Raw genomic sequence first — 13723 nt, forward strand, 5'->3', positions numbered from 1 at the left:
TAAGAAAAACGTGGTTTACCAATTAAACATTATTTCTAGTTAAAAGAATTTTAACTATGTTCTAAATCATTATTCAAGACATGTTCCAAATGCTGGTGCCTGCTTTTGACTATGACACAGGTATAATACCGATTCTTCTAGTAAAGCGAACAAATGTATACATGTTTATACTCAAGGGGTTAAATTAGAATAAAGTATTCCAAAATATTAATACTAGATATCCTCAGGTGGCAGGATTTTAAAATATTTTGTCCCTTATGTTTTCTTTTTTTTACAATGAACGTGTATTACCTTTACAATAAGAAAAAATTATTTCCTTAAATAATAAAAAGATTTTAATAATACACATCTTAATACGGGACTATATTTTCAAATTATATAGTGTCAAAATCACTTTCAATTTACATTAGGAAAGGCAAGAATGTGCTAGAGTATTGGAGCATAACATATTCTCTCAATATGATAAATTCAAGCAACTCAAAACAGTTTTTCTTCCATCTTCAAAACAAACTGCTATTTCTTCATTTAGGTACAAGATGTACATATTGGCACATAAAAGCTGTGTGTGTGTGTGTTGTGTGTGTGTGTTTAAATCCAGAACCACACTTCATGCAGCAAGATGCTCACGCTGTAAAACGCAAACTGGGCAAAGAGCAGATACACGACTCCTACTTCACACTTAACGAGGACATGTAAATGGTGGGTGGAACTGGACCAAAATATTTAAATCATTACTTCTTCCTCTTCTTTTTCTTCTGAGTGCACATAGCTGAATTTGCAAATGACAACTAAACGTAAGTATGTGACTCCACTGTAAACATAATTTTTCTTTTTTGGAAGACTGAAGAGACATGGTTGAACTGTGGCAAGACTGGCAAACACTGGCAACTGACAGAGGCAAGAAAGGAGAAGCCCTTACCCAGGGCTGACATACAGCCAGTTTGCTTGGGTGAAGCTGTTTCAGTTGCTAAAATACATAATTCTTCATTACTGATTGGTAAGTAGCTGCTATCTGAGCACCCTGAGGAACCATAGTACCTTGGCTGACCTGTCCACATCTGGCAACCAAAGGAGACAACAGTATACACTATTTCAGCAGTATGGCTGGTGTCTGCCTGATTGTTAATATTTCGAACACCACCTTGTCTCCATCGATATCTCTCTATTCATTCCTAAGCACTGCTGGTCACTAGCTATCATACTTATTCCAGCACTTTCATTTTGCATTTCCAAAGATAGCTACTTTTACAGAGCATCCATGTATATGTTTGGTGTGTGTGTGCTTTATGAGAAAAAAGTGAAATAAGGGAAATGTTATTTCTTAGAAAATAAAGAATTTCATCGTAGGTGCCAATATTTCAGAATCTCAAATCATCCTGATCAATCCAGAAAGTTGCTTCATTCTCCCACAGTCTAACTTTAAAAAAAAAAAAGTTTTTTTATTTTTGAGACAGAGAGACAGAGAGAGAGAAACACAGAGAGAGAGACAGAGAGAGAGAGAGAACATGAGCTCACAAGTCAGGGAGGGACAGAGAGAGAGAGAGAGAGAGAGAGAGAGAATGAGAATCCCAAGCAGGCTCTACACTGTCAGCATAGAGCCCAATGTGGAGCTTGAACTCACAAACTGTGAGATCATGACCTGAGCTGAAACCAAGAGATGGACACTTAACTGACTGAGCCATCCAGGCACCCCAGCTAATTCCTGATACTAACAAGAGCAAAGCATTCATAAATAGAAAGTATAGCACTTTAAAAATTCATCTAAGGACCTAAAAATGTCATCTATGATACAAAATGTCAATGCTTAGACTATCAAAATAACTATTATGAAAGAGATTTATTTTTACCTACAAGGAATGAAAAATAATTCACTAAATACCTAAATAAGAGCTTGGGAATAAGGTTAAACTAGATAACAGAAAAAAATCAACAAAATGGTATAGTTTTTAAAATAAACAAAACCACACTTTAAAAAACTTAATAGTGATTTTAATAAATTAGAGAAAAGAAAATTCCATGACTGTTCAAAATGACTTTTCTAGGAACTGGATTTTCATCAACATATATGGTAGTTATAATGACAGGTTAGTCATTATAGATCTTTTTATTATTGTCATTGTTCCTGCTTACTTAGGATAAGTTTTTTTGTTTAATTTTTTTAAGTTTATTTATTTATTTTGAGAAAGAATGAGCAAGCACGAGCCAGGGAGGGGCAGAGAGCGAGGGAAAGAGAGAATCCCAAGCTGGCTCAATGCTCAGCACTGAGCCCAATGTTGGGCTTGAACCCATGAACCATGAGATCATAACCTGAGTTGAAATCAAGGGTCAGACACTTAACTGATTGAGCCACCCAGGCACCCCAGGAGGAGTTTTATTTGTAGATATTTCTCCTCTATTTAGAATCATCTCCAAAAGCTAAAAATGTTAACAAGAGCCAAATTTTTTAAAATAGTCAAGTATGTAGGGGCGTCTGGGTGACTCAGTCAGTTGAGCTTCTGACTTCAGCTCAGGTCATCATCACATGGTTCATGAGTTCAAGCCCTGTGTTGGGATCTGTGCTAACAGCTCAGAGCATGGAGTATGCTTCAGATTCTGTGTCTCCCTCTCTGTCTGTCCCTCCCCTGCTCACACTCTCTCTCTCTCAAAAATAAACATAAAAAAAAACAAAAACCCTCAGTCAAGTATGTAAGTGTAATTCACGTTATACATGGTCATTTTCAGAATCTTAAAAAAAGAAAACAGTACAAGATGTCCTTATTTTTAATTCATCAAAGAATATAGAAAAAGATTGTCCATACCTGCATAGGTCCAGGAATGCAAGACAGAACCCTTTCTATGTTTTCAGAAGTCACATCCACGTCATTCACAGCAACAAGGACATCACCTGAAAACAGAGTAACAAAGGTGGTTGTATGAATATACAAAACCCAAAAAGATCTAGAATTAGAACATTAAAAAGCATCTATTCTGACCTCTTCAAAGTCTATGGAACTCATTATGTATTTTTATACACTTCATTAGCAGCAGAGGTAAGCTCCCACTCCACTCTTTTCTGACAACACAGCCCAACACAGTGCCATAACTAAATACAACCTATGGAGATTTAAAGAGATGAATATTCTCATTTTGAATATAATTTGAGAGCATTATGTAAACTCAAAGGACAAGTACTGCACTTAGCAAAACTGAATCTATTCACTTAAACCCACAGTGAAAAAATTTAGCTAAAATTTTAATTCAATCCATGTGGCATAACTCAGTATGCTGCAGTATTTGCTGTTATTGATCTATGCCTTTGTTTCAAAGGCCCCAATCATAACAAAATGCACAGCACGTTTTGGTAAAAATCGCCTTCTCCATGGCTTTTCTTTAAATGTGTATGTTTATTAAATTTGGTGGCTTTCATAAAGTAAAGATCAATGTTAAAATGGAAATTTACTTTTACAACATAATTAGAGGTAATATCAAAATACCAATGAGCTTTATTAATAGAAATATATACATACAAGGGTTATTTTTTATCATTTCTAATCAATCATATCATTAGGAAATGGACCAAATAATTAATATTCATCCAACAGATATTTATTGAGCACCTACTATGTACCATTTACTGTTCTAGGCACTACAGATAGAGAATTGAATAAAACAGACAAAAATCTCTACCCTCATGGAACTTCATATGCTTTGGGGAAGACAGATAATAAACATGTATATAGATAATAGTGTTGGTAAACAATTCTCCATCAATCTCTCATGTTTTTGTATATCTTGCAAGCTAAGGCACTAAAAGTCCTTGCTCTGAATTATTTTTTCAAGGATGTTTATGTAGTGAACAGCCTTGGACAACATAGATAATGTTACAGGGAGTAATCATCTGAAAACATGTTTAACAAAGCTCTCAAAGTAGGAACCATACATATATCATCATAACAGGTATGAAAATTAATTTTAGAGTGAGTATAGTATACAAAATATTTTTAAAAGTTTAGTAGAAAAATTTCTTTCTTTTTTTTTTTTTTTTTTTTTAATTTTTGAGACAGAGAGAGAGACAGAGTGATAGCAGGGGAGGGGCAGGGAGAGAGGGAGACACAGAATCTGAAGCAGGCTCCAGGCTCTGAGCTGTTCGCACAGAGCCCAATGCAGGGCTCAAACTCATGAATGGCAAGATAATGACCTGAGCCAAAGTTGGACACTTAACTGACTGAACCATGAAGGCGCCCTAAAAAATTTGTGTTTCTATAACAGAAGAGTTATATCCACTTCTCACTCTCCCAGATATTTGTTTTCCTCAAGTTTTTCTCAGTATCTCTGTGACTCAGAAATGGCAGGCTTCCTGGACATCGTATCACTACAGTGGGCAGTATACACTCCAGGAAAGTTCTTTCTCAACAAGGACACAGAAGTCATTAGTATGCACTGTCAAAGGCTAAAAGGAAATGAATTGCATGAATTAGTTTGAATTGTTAGGTAAGAAATGGTCTGTGCTGGTGGAAAATTTTATCGAGATACATTCAAAGTCAAATAAAATATAAAGAGGTGAAACCAGTTTATCACAGTGCTTAAATTTGTTCCTCAATGTAAAATTAATCATTTGAAAATCCATCAATTTCTCAGCACCTACTTAATATCAAATGTGTACTGAAGGGTACCAAGGCCCATGAAAAACTAAATGCCAAAGTTTGTTTACTGTTCTATTTATACTATATACAAAATGAATACACAGGTTAAGAAATTATTTTTAATACAAAACTATTACACATAAATACAGGAAAAAGAAAAGCTACATATAAAAATTTTGCCTTTGGGTGTATGTGCTTTTTCTCTTTTTGCTTAATTATATTTTCTAAACTGTCTACATTAAACAAATACTACCATTACAAAGAGAAAAAATTAAAACTCATTATTTTACCTAAAAATCCCCACTGTGGTAGGTAGATTAGTGGTCTCCCAAAGTTGTCCACATCTTAATCACTGAAATCTGTGAATGTTACCTTACATGGCAAAAGGGACTTTGCAGATGTAATCAAGTTAAGGATGTTGACATTGGGAGATTATCTAAGTGGGCCAATGTAATCAGAGGGTATTTATAAGAAAGGAGGCAGGAGGGTCAGAGGCAGAGAGAGACTTGAGGATACTATACTGTTGGCTTTGAAGTTGGAGGAAAGGACCACAAGGCAAGGAATTCCAGTGGCCTCTGAATGCCGGCCAAGGAAAGGGACTCTAGAGAATTCAGAGGAATGTAGCCCTATGGATACTTTGATTTTAGTGCCAGAGGACACATCTTAGACTTCTGACTTCCAGAACTGCAAGACGATAAATTTGTGTTGTTTTAAACCACTAAGTTTGTGGTAATTTGTCACAGCACAAATTACCTGCTTAACAATACAAAATGAAAATGAATACACCTGCCTAACAATACAAAGCAGTCTTGGCTAAGCACCAAATGAGAATCAGGAACTATAAATAATAAAGAACAGATCTGGATACACAGGTACATAGAGGTTGCTGGAGAAAAACAATAAATCTTGTTAGAGGAGAAAGACTGGGAAATATGTATGTGTCAGTGGTGTGGGACCAGACTGTGAATTTAAATTGGTTATTTAAATTAGGCTGAATTTGACTTCAGGGAGAAGAGAATCTGGCTTTTCAAACATAGTTACCATACTGCCATTTTACACTTTCAAGTTAATGTATTTGCCATCAAGGTATTTATTGAAAAATTCTTAAGTTTTGAGAGAATTAACTTTACTATGTATTTTTTGAGCTTCAATACCAATCCTTCATTTATAATATGCAGGCATAAGCAGAAAATTAAGGTCCCTCCTAACCTATCATTCTAGAAATCCTTAAATAATGGTGACTCATATACTGTAACTATCATTCAAAAAGTTTAAGTAAAATATCACATTACCTGATGAGGCTGGAAAAGAAATAGTGCAAGGTTTTTATTTCTCATTAAAACAGAAAATAATACTACAGAAATGTTGGAAAAGTCGTTGATGACCCCAGCACTGTAACCATAATTATTTTTGCAAGTTATTTTTAGTCTTTACCTATATTGGCACAAATGAGATATAAAGGAATTTCATCCTTTTAAACCTCTCAAGTCGTAAGAATTCTGATGTTAGTTCGTTGTTTTCATTTATTTTTAATTTATTTGTAATGTTTGTTTATTTTTGAGAGACAGAGAGACAGAGCACCAGTGGTGAGAGGTGGGGAGGGGCGGGGACCAGAGAGAGAGGGAGACACACAATTCGAAGCAGGCTCCAGGCTCTGAGCTGTCAGCATAGTGCCCAATGCGGGGCTCAAACCCATGAACTGTGAGATCATGACCTGAGCTGAAGTTGGCGCTTAACCAACTGAGCCACCCAGGTGCCCCACACTGTTTTTAGATTATAATTTTAATAGTCAAATAACACATACATTTATTAAATTATAATTCAAATGACCATACTCCAGTTTGACATTTTCATGCTTTTTTATTTTTTATTACTAAAAAATGTTTAAATAAATGTTTTTTACCTTTTTTAAAGTTTATTAATTTTGAGAGACAGAGACAGAGACAGAGAGCGTGAGCGGGGCAGGGGCAGAGAGAGAGAGACACACACACACAAAATCTGCAGCAGGCTCCAGGCTCTGAGCTGTCAGCAGAGCCCGACACGGGACTTGAACCCACAAACCATGAGCTGAAGTCGAACGCTTAACCAATTAGCCACCCAGGTGCCCCTTAAATAAATGTTTTCATGCGCATAGTTTTTCCTTCTTTTACATTTGGGGTCAGCAAACTTCTTCTGTAAAGGGCAACATAAGTAAATACTTTAGGTTCTGCAGGCCATATGGTTTTGTTGCAGCAACTACTCAAATTTGCAACTGTAGCTTGAAAGCAGCAATAAACAATAAACGAATGTGGCTGTGTTCCAATACAATTTTATTTATAAACATTAATATCTGACTTTCATAAAGTTTTCTTATGTAATAAAATATTGTTCTTTTGTTTTTTTTTTTTTTTAATCATTGAAAAAGTGAAAGCCATTCTTAGTTTGCAGACTGTACAAAAATGGGTGGTAGGCGTGATATGACATGCAGGCCATGGTTTACAGATCTGTTTTAGGTTCTTTTGGATAAGTGTCTCAAAATGGATTAATTGGTTTAAAAAGTACATTGTTGTAGCTTAATCCTTATTTCCAAATTACACTTTGAAAGGATTAAATAATTTCTTTTCTTTTTCTTCAAAGAGAAATCCTTTGGCACTTCCCCACCCCTTCAAGTGAACACTACAGCAAGTAAAAGAACTTTGTGAATGGAAATCAGAACTTGTAGGTCACAGCTTTATCACTGACTGCCATTGTTCCTGGGTAAATCATGTAATCCCTTTGGTACTCAGCTGTAGAAGGAATTAACTGCATGAGAAGGTCTCTAGGAAGGCCTAAAAACTCTAAAATTCTACCTTTCCAATGAACTCATTGCTTCAGTTTCTTTCCTTTATGCTGAGTCAAGTACCACAGGCAAAATGTGGGAAAGAAATGTGAGGAAGGAGAGACAAACACAGGAGAGTTCCCTTCAATGAGAAAATTGAAATGTTGCAAGTATTACAGAAGGTGAAAATAAAAATGTGTATCAAATAACAACATGCAAAATATTAAAGAATAAAACCATCCATTATATACTCATAAAAAAAAATCCATCTTTTTAAAAAAGCACATCAGGGGTGCCTGGGTAGCTCAGTTGGCTAGGTGTCTGACTTTTGATTTTGGCTCAGATCATGATCTCATGATTCATGAGATCGAGCTCCACATGGGGCTCTGACAGTGCAGAGCCTGCTTGGGAATTTCTCTCTCCTTCTCTGCCTTTCCTCCCCTGTTCATGTGCACTAACATACTCTCTTTCTCTCACTCTCAAAATAAATAAATAAACATTAAAAAAAAACGTTTGGTTTAAAAAAAAAAAAAGTACTTCAAATGTTTTAACTGGAAACAACCAGAATGTCCATCAACAGTGAAATGGAAATATAATAGTGTACATTCCAATGGAATACTATATAGCAACAACTTGGATATTTCTCACAGATTATAATAAAGAAAATAAACACACGGGAATGCATACCATATATTTCTATTTATATGAAGTTCAAGAAGAGGCAAAATAAAACAATAAGAAAAGAGGAGGAGGCAAAATCAACTCTATTGATAGAAAACTTGACTTTCAGATTACCTTTGGGAGAGGGCATTAACTGGGAGGAGGCACCATGGAGACTTCTGGGTACTGGAAATGTTCTATATCTTGATCTGGGTGGCAGTTACACAGGTATATACATATGACAAAATTTGCTGAATGTACACTTAAGATTTGTCCATCTTATGAATGTATGTTATACCTCAAAAAGATTTTTAAAAAGCAAAAAAGAAAACTTCAAAAAATTTAAAAGAGAAATAGCACAATATGTCATACAAAAAAAGCTATTCAGTGATCACAGGTGAGAACATTAGAAGTTACATAATAAGAGCTTAAAATAAAAATTTTAGGGATACCTGACTGGCTCAGTCAGTACAGCATGTGACCTTTGATCTTGGGGTTGTAAGTTGTTTTTTTCTAACTTTTTTTCAATGTTTACTTATTTGAGAGAGAGAGAGAGAGAGAGAGAGAGAGAGAGAGAGAGGGAGACTGAGCATGAGTGGGGGAGGGGCAGAGACAGAGGGAGACACAGAATCAGAAGCAGGCTCCAGGCTCTGAGCTTTCAGCACAGAGCCTGAAGCGGGGCTCAAACTCACAATTTGTGAGATCATGACCTGAGCCGATGTTGGGACACCTAACCAACTGAGCCACCCAGGTACCCCTCAGGGTTGTAAGTTTGAGTCTCATATTGGGTAGAGAGATTATTTAAAAATAAAATCTTTGAAATAAAAAAATAAAAACTTTGTGTTATTGTTGAACTGAAACAATCTGCGGGGGTGTATGTGTCTAGAATATTAATGTGTGATTTCTCTAACCCTATTCTTCCTAATCCTTAAAAAAACACCTAGTTAAACAAAAATGGGTCATCTTGAAGAAGAAAAAGTCACCAAGGTGACATGCAGTTTCTAGGGTGTAGGCAAAAAGAGGATTTGCTTTGGTCTGGGGATGGAGGCTGGTACTGGTAGTCAAGAAGCAATCAGCTGTCAAACTTTAAGAAAAACTCAGAAATAAAAATAAAAAATAGGGGCGCCTGGGTGGCGCAGTCGGTTAAGCGTCCGACTTCAGCCAGGTCACGATCTCGCGGTCCGTGAGTTCGAGCCCCGCGTCGGGCTCTGGGCTGATGGCTCGGAGCCTGGAGCCTGTTTCCGATTCTGTGTCTCCCTCTCTCTCTGCCCCTCCCCTGTTCATGCTCTGTCTCTCTCTGTCCTGAAAATAAATAAAAAACGTTGAAAAAAAAATTAAAAAAAAAAATAAAATAAATAAAGATGCAAGTCAGTAGTAAGAAGAGCAAAAATGGCACTGAAAAATGCAGCAAAATCCCCCAAATCCAGGTACAGAAGAATCAGAATAGAATAGAGTTCTGCTGTCTTGAAAGGACAGAATGAAGAGTCACCAGTCTCACTGTCTTGGCTAATGGACTTTAGGCAAAGGAGGGTCATCCTCCAGCTAGACAATAGCAGAAGTCACCCAGCAAACTGCGTTACCAGGACAAAGTTTTCATGATCCTCCTGCCTATAGGGTTACCTCAGAGCTCACCCACAGACTTCAGTGTGAAATGAAAGTATGAAAGAAACAAATGAGAAATTCCATTTTGTGGGATTATCAAACTGACCATGACATTAAAATAGTCCATTATTTATTCCCAAAGTATCAACTTTATTTTTTTTGTAACTTTAAAAATATATAACATAATCATAAAATTAAAAATCTGAAAAAATAGAGAAACAAATCAACCATAATGTATCCACACTAACCCAACACTATTAGCATTTTGCTGTATTTCTATTTACATCTAATTGTTTTCCCTACACATATTTTTTACAGTTTATGCATTTATTCAATAAATGTTTTTGAGGGCTTATTTATCAACCAACTGTTTTGCTATGCACCAAAGATGAAATAATCATTTTATTCTGACAATTTTTTTTAACCTATTAGTAAATCATAAATGCTTCCATTATGGAAATGAAATCATGAACCTCATTTTTCTAACTTTTTATTGTTATTCAATACACATGCATAAAAGTGCACAAATTGTAGCGTTACAACAATAAATGATCAAAAACTGAACACATCCATGTAACCACATTCAGGTCAGAAAGTACACTACCAGCATCCTGGGTATCTTTAATTATTTTAAAGATTAGCAACAGGACTACCTAGTAGTTTCTTCCTCTCTATAGTTCATTCTCTTTCTTCCCATACAGTTGGTGCAGAAAGATCAGGCCTAGAGGTAAGGCCTAGGTATTAGGAGTGAAGATCAGGGGAAAGAAAACATGGAAGCACATGCTCACTGACCATAACCACCTTTCTACTAGGTTTCAAGAGGAATGAGTAAAAAGAATTTTAGAGATTTGTCTATAAATCAGTCCAAGTAGGTCCCGAGCAGAGGCCCCAGATAAATACAGACAGTACATTAGCTGGAGTTTCCCATCACGTGGTACCTAGAATTACGGTGGTTGGCAACGACCAAGCAGGATTTCATAAGCATGAATCCTGGCCTCCTCTGATAAATGAAAAGAATAAAACTTAGACATATTTTACAAAAAAGAAAGCTGAGGACCTGAGAGAATGTAAGCATGCATTAGCTTCTTTTCCAGCTATCTGTTGCTGCATAATGAATGACCCCAAAACTAAGTTGTTTAAAACAACAACCACCATTTATTATCTTTCCTGGTTCTGGGGTTGACTAGCCAAGGGTCTCACTCAGGGTTCCTCACAAAGTTGCAGCCAGCTGGGGCTGGAGTCATCCAGAAGACTTCTTCACTCATGTGTGGTAGCTGATGTTGCAGGGTGGCTGAGGCCTCAGCCAGAGTACTACTCATGGCCTCTTTGTGTACACCGGCCTTGCTCCTGTACAGAATGGCAACTAGATTCCAAGAATACAAGGCAGAGGCTGCATCACCTTTTATGATCCTACCTCTGAAATCACATAATACTATTTGAGCTGTAGTCACAGGCCCATGACAGGCGCCAGGGGGTAGAGGCAGTGACACAAACACTGTAACTCTCCATGGGAGGAGTATCAACATTACTTTGTAAGATGAGAACGTGGAGATCTTGTTGCAACCATTTGGAACACACACTGCACAGATGCTCATCCTACATGATTCATCCTCGTAAACCCCCATGATGGCACTATTCATACTATGTGAAACTGTCTGCCTGTTTCTGACTCATCTCTTCCACCATAGTATAAGCTTCCTAAGAGGAGTAACTAGATCATTAGAGTAATCTTTGTATTCCTGACACTTAGCAGATGCTCAAAAATTTAATGAATCAATGAACAAACAAATGCAACTCAGACTTAAAGAAATATTTTTTAGGTGCGCCTGGGTGGCTCAGTCAGTTAAGCGTCCTACTTCAGTTCAGGTCATGATCTCGTGGCTCGTGGGTTCAAATCCCGCATCGGCCTCTGTGGTGACAGCTTGGAGCCTGGAGCCTGTTCGGATTCTGTGTCTCCCTCTCTTTTTGCTCCTCCCCTACTTGTGCTGTTGTGTTGTTTCTCTCTCTCTCTCTCTCTGTCTCTCTCTCTGTCTCTCTCAAAAATAAACATTAAATTTTTTTTTAATATTTTAAAAACATGTTTCTAAAGTATCTATAAAAGTTCCTTTATCTAAATCTTATAGGCTGAGTCAACCTAAAAGAATGTCAGCTTTTAGGTTTATTAATAATTTTTAAGTTTCATTAAGAATATATTCTCACATCTGACTAATATAGCTTTCCCTAAGTAATAAAGTTGCTACTGATGCAACCATTATATCCAACAGCTAAAAATGTATTAGCAACACAAAATGCTCACTTTAATATATATTCAGAATAACTTCGGGATTTATTTTTTTCCCTTGAAATTGATGAGATATTTTATGACAAGCACCCTTGAAAGGAAATTTACGTATAACATCACTGTGGCTAAATATGCCAAATGAAACAATTTAAAACCACTCCAAGAACTTAGTGTACTCAAGTGCAAACATACAATTTAAAAGTATTTTTATTCATAAATTACATATTATTTTATGCTATTGGGTATAGGTCATTCAAATCTAAATTATCACTGTAAAATCAACTTATTTTCTTTTTCTTGTCAGGAAATATAACCAAGATGAAATAAAATTATATAATTCAAAACTCAAAAATTAGTTAAGCTATTCCTTGGCCTAAACAAGGCACACACACATTCAACTCAACAAAGTACTTATTTAAAGAACACTATGCCTTGCAGTACACCAATACTTAAACAATTTCACTACTGTCCCAAATATCATCAAGCAGTCCTTAATCTGTTGAGACTTTGGATATAATTCTGTTTTGATCACTTGTCTCAAAAGGCATTACTAATCATGAATCTCTGCAAACAAGAACAGATGTTCACCAACAGCACTTACCAATTAATATCTGACCACTCTTCATAGCAGATCCTCCTGGCAATAGGCCATGGACCACAAGTCTCTCTCCACTGCCCTGTTTTCCAGTTTTTTTCCAGCTCCACTTGGTCTGATGAATAATCCCAACCAGTACTTCCAGAAGCTTCAGCTGCTCTTTGGCTTTGGTCACAGTTAACTTTTTGGGGTTTACATAAATATTCACGTCTTTGTATCGCTGTTGGACAACCACTCCTGTTTTCTGGTTGGACTGATGCTTTAGAATGGACACTGGTTCATTGTCATTGCTATTTTTTTTATTGTAGCGCTTGGGTAAAAGGCTTTTACTTTTTAAAATTTTCGTAAACCGCTTGAGTTTAGGTTCATACTTTTTTCCTTCTTTGTAATCATCGTCTTCAATTATAATCTCATTTTCACTAAACCTGACATGGTTCACAGTAGGAGTCTCAGGAAGAAGGCTTTCTTCTTCATCCTCACTCAATTCCAAATAAAATAATTCTCCATTTTTCCGCACACTGTCCAGCCATTCAGGTTCAACATCACTAAGAAAAAGAGAAAAGATAATCTGAATAGCAGCCAACATAAGAAAAATAGCTACGTCTTTTGGGCACAGGTGGTACAGAGAGGTGGGAGGTGGTGAAAATTCTTTGATTCTTTCAAAGTCTCCTTGCTATTTCTAATTTATTGTAAACATCAACATTATTTCCTAGGATGCTTTTTGTAGAGTCTTGAAGTTCAAGTGGGGTTGGAGGACAGGGATCAAAAAGGCACCAGTGATAGAAAAAAAAAAAAAACAACAAATAAAAAGGAAATGGCCTCCTTCTAGAATCTAAGGGTATTTTTTATTATTATTTTAATTCAGCCTCTGTATGGTTATTGTTCACTTTAGACATTTCACTGGATAATAATTTACATTAATAGTTGATTATGCAATTATATCCAGACATAAGCCATTTGGAAACTGGACACAAAAACATCGTATTTGCACAGAAATAATTCATCGTGGCTGTCATGTTAAATGAAAGCTAAAGCCTACCACTATTAATAAGATTTGTTTATACAATAAACTTCCAAAAAAAGAAACATTCACCTCACCATAAAATCCTTGCTCAAAATGACCAGTTTATAATCACAGTTAGTAACGATTGCTTCCATAACTTATA

At 36.2% G+C, this 13723-nt stretch overlaps 1 protein-coding gene across 3 annotated transcripts in view; it reads right to left on the bottom strand.

Moving 5' to 3' along the window:
• The window catches only part of INTU (inturned planar cell polarity protein), an 88097-nt gene that overhangs the window by 61187 nt on the left and 13187 nt on the right, over positions 1 to 13723 (bottom strand). For all 3 annotated transcript variants that reach the window (XR_006201723.1, XM_042935546.1, XM_042935545.1), the window contains exons 2-3: positions 12564 to 13102; positions 2799 to 2884 (exon numbers count right to left, since the gene is read on the bottom strand). Coding sequence is in view for 2 of the 3 variants with exons in the window: in XM_042935546.1 (XP_042791480.1) it covers positions 2799 to 2884; positions 12564 to 13102 (625 nt within the window). In the remaining variant the exon portion in view is untranslated. The remainder of the gene's footprint in view (positions 1 to 2798; positions 2885 to 12563; positions 13103 to 13723) is intronic.

This window comes from Panthera leo, chromosome B1 (genome assembly GCF_018350215.1).
Source record: "Panthera leo isolate Ple1 chromosome B1, P.leo_Ple1_pat1.1, whole genome shotgun sequence".
In the NCBI taxonomy this organism is placed as follows: domain Eukaryota; kingdom Metazoa; phylum Chordata; class Mammalia; order Carnivora; family Felidae; genus Panthera; species Panthera leo.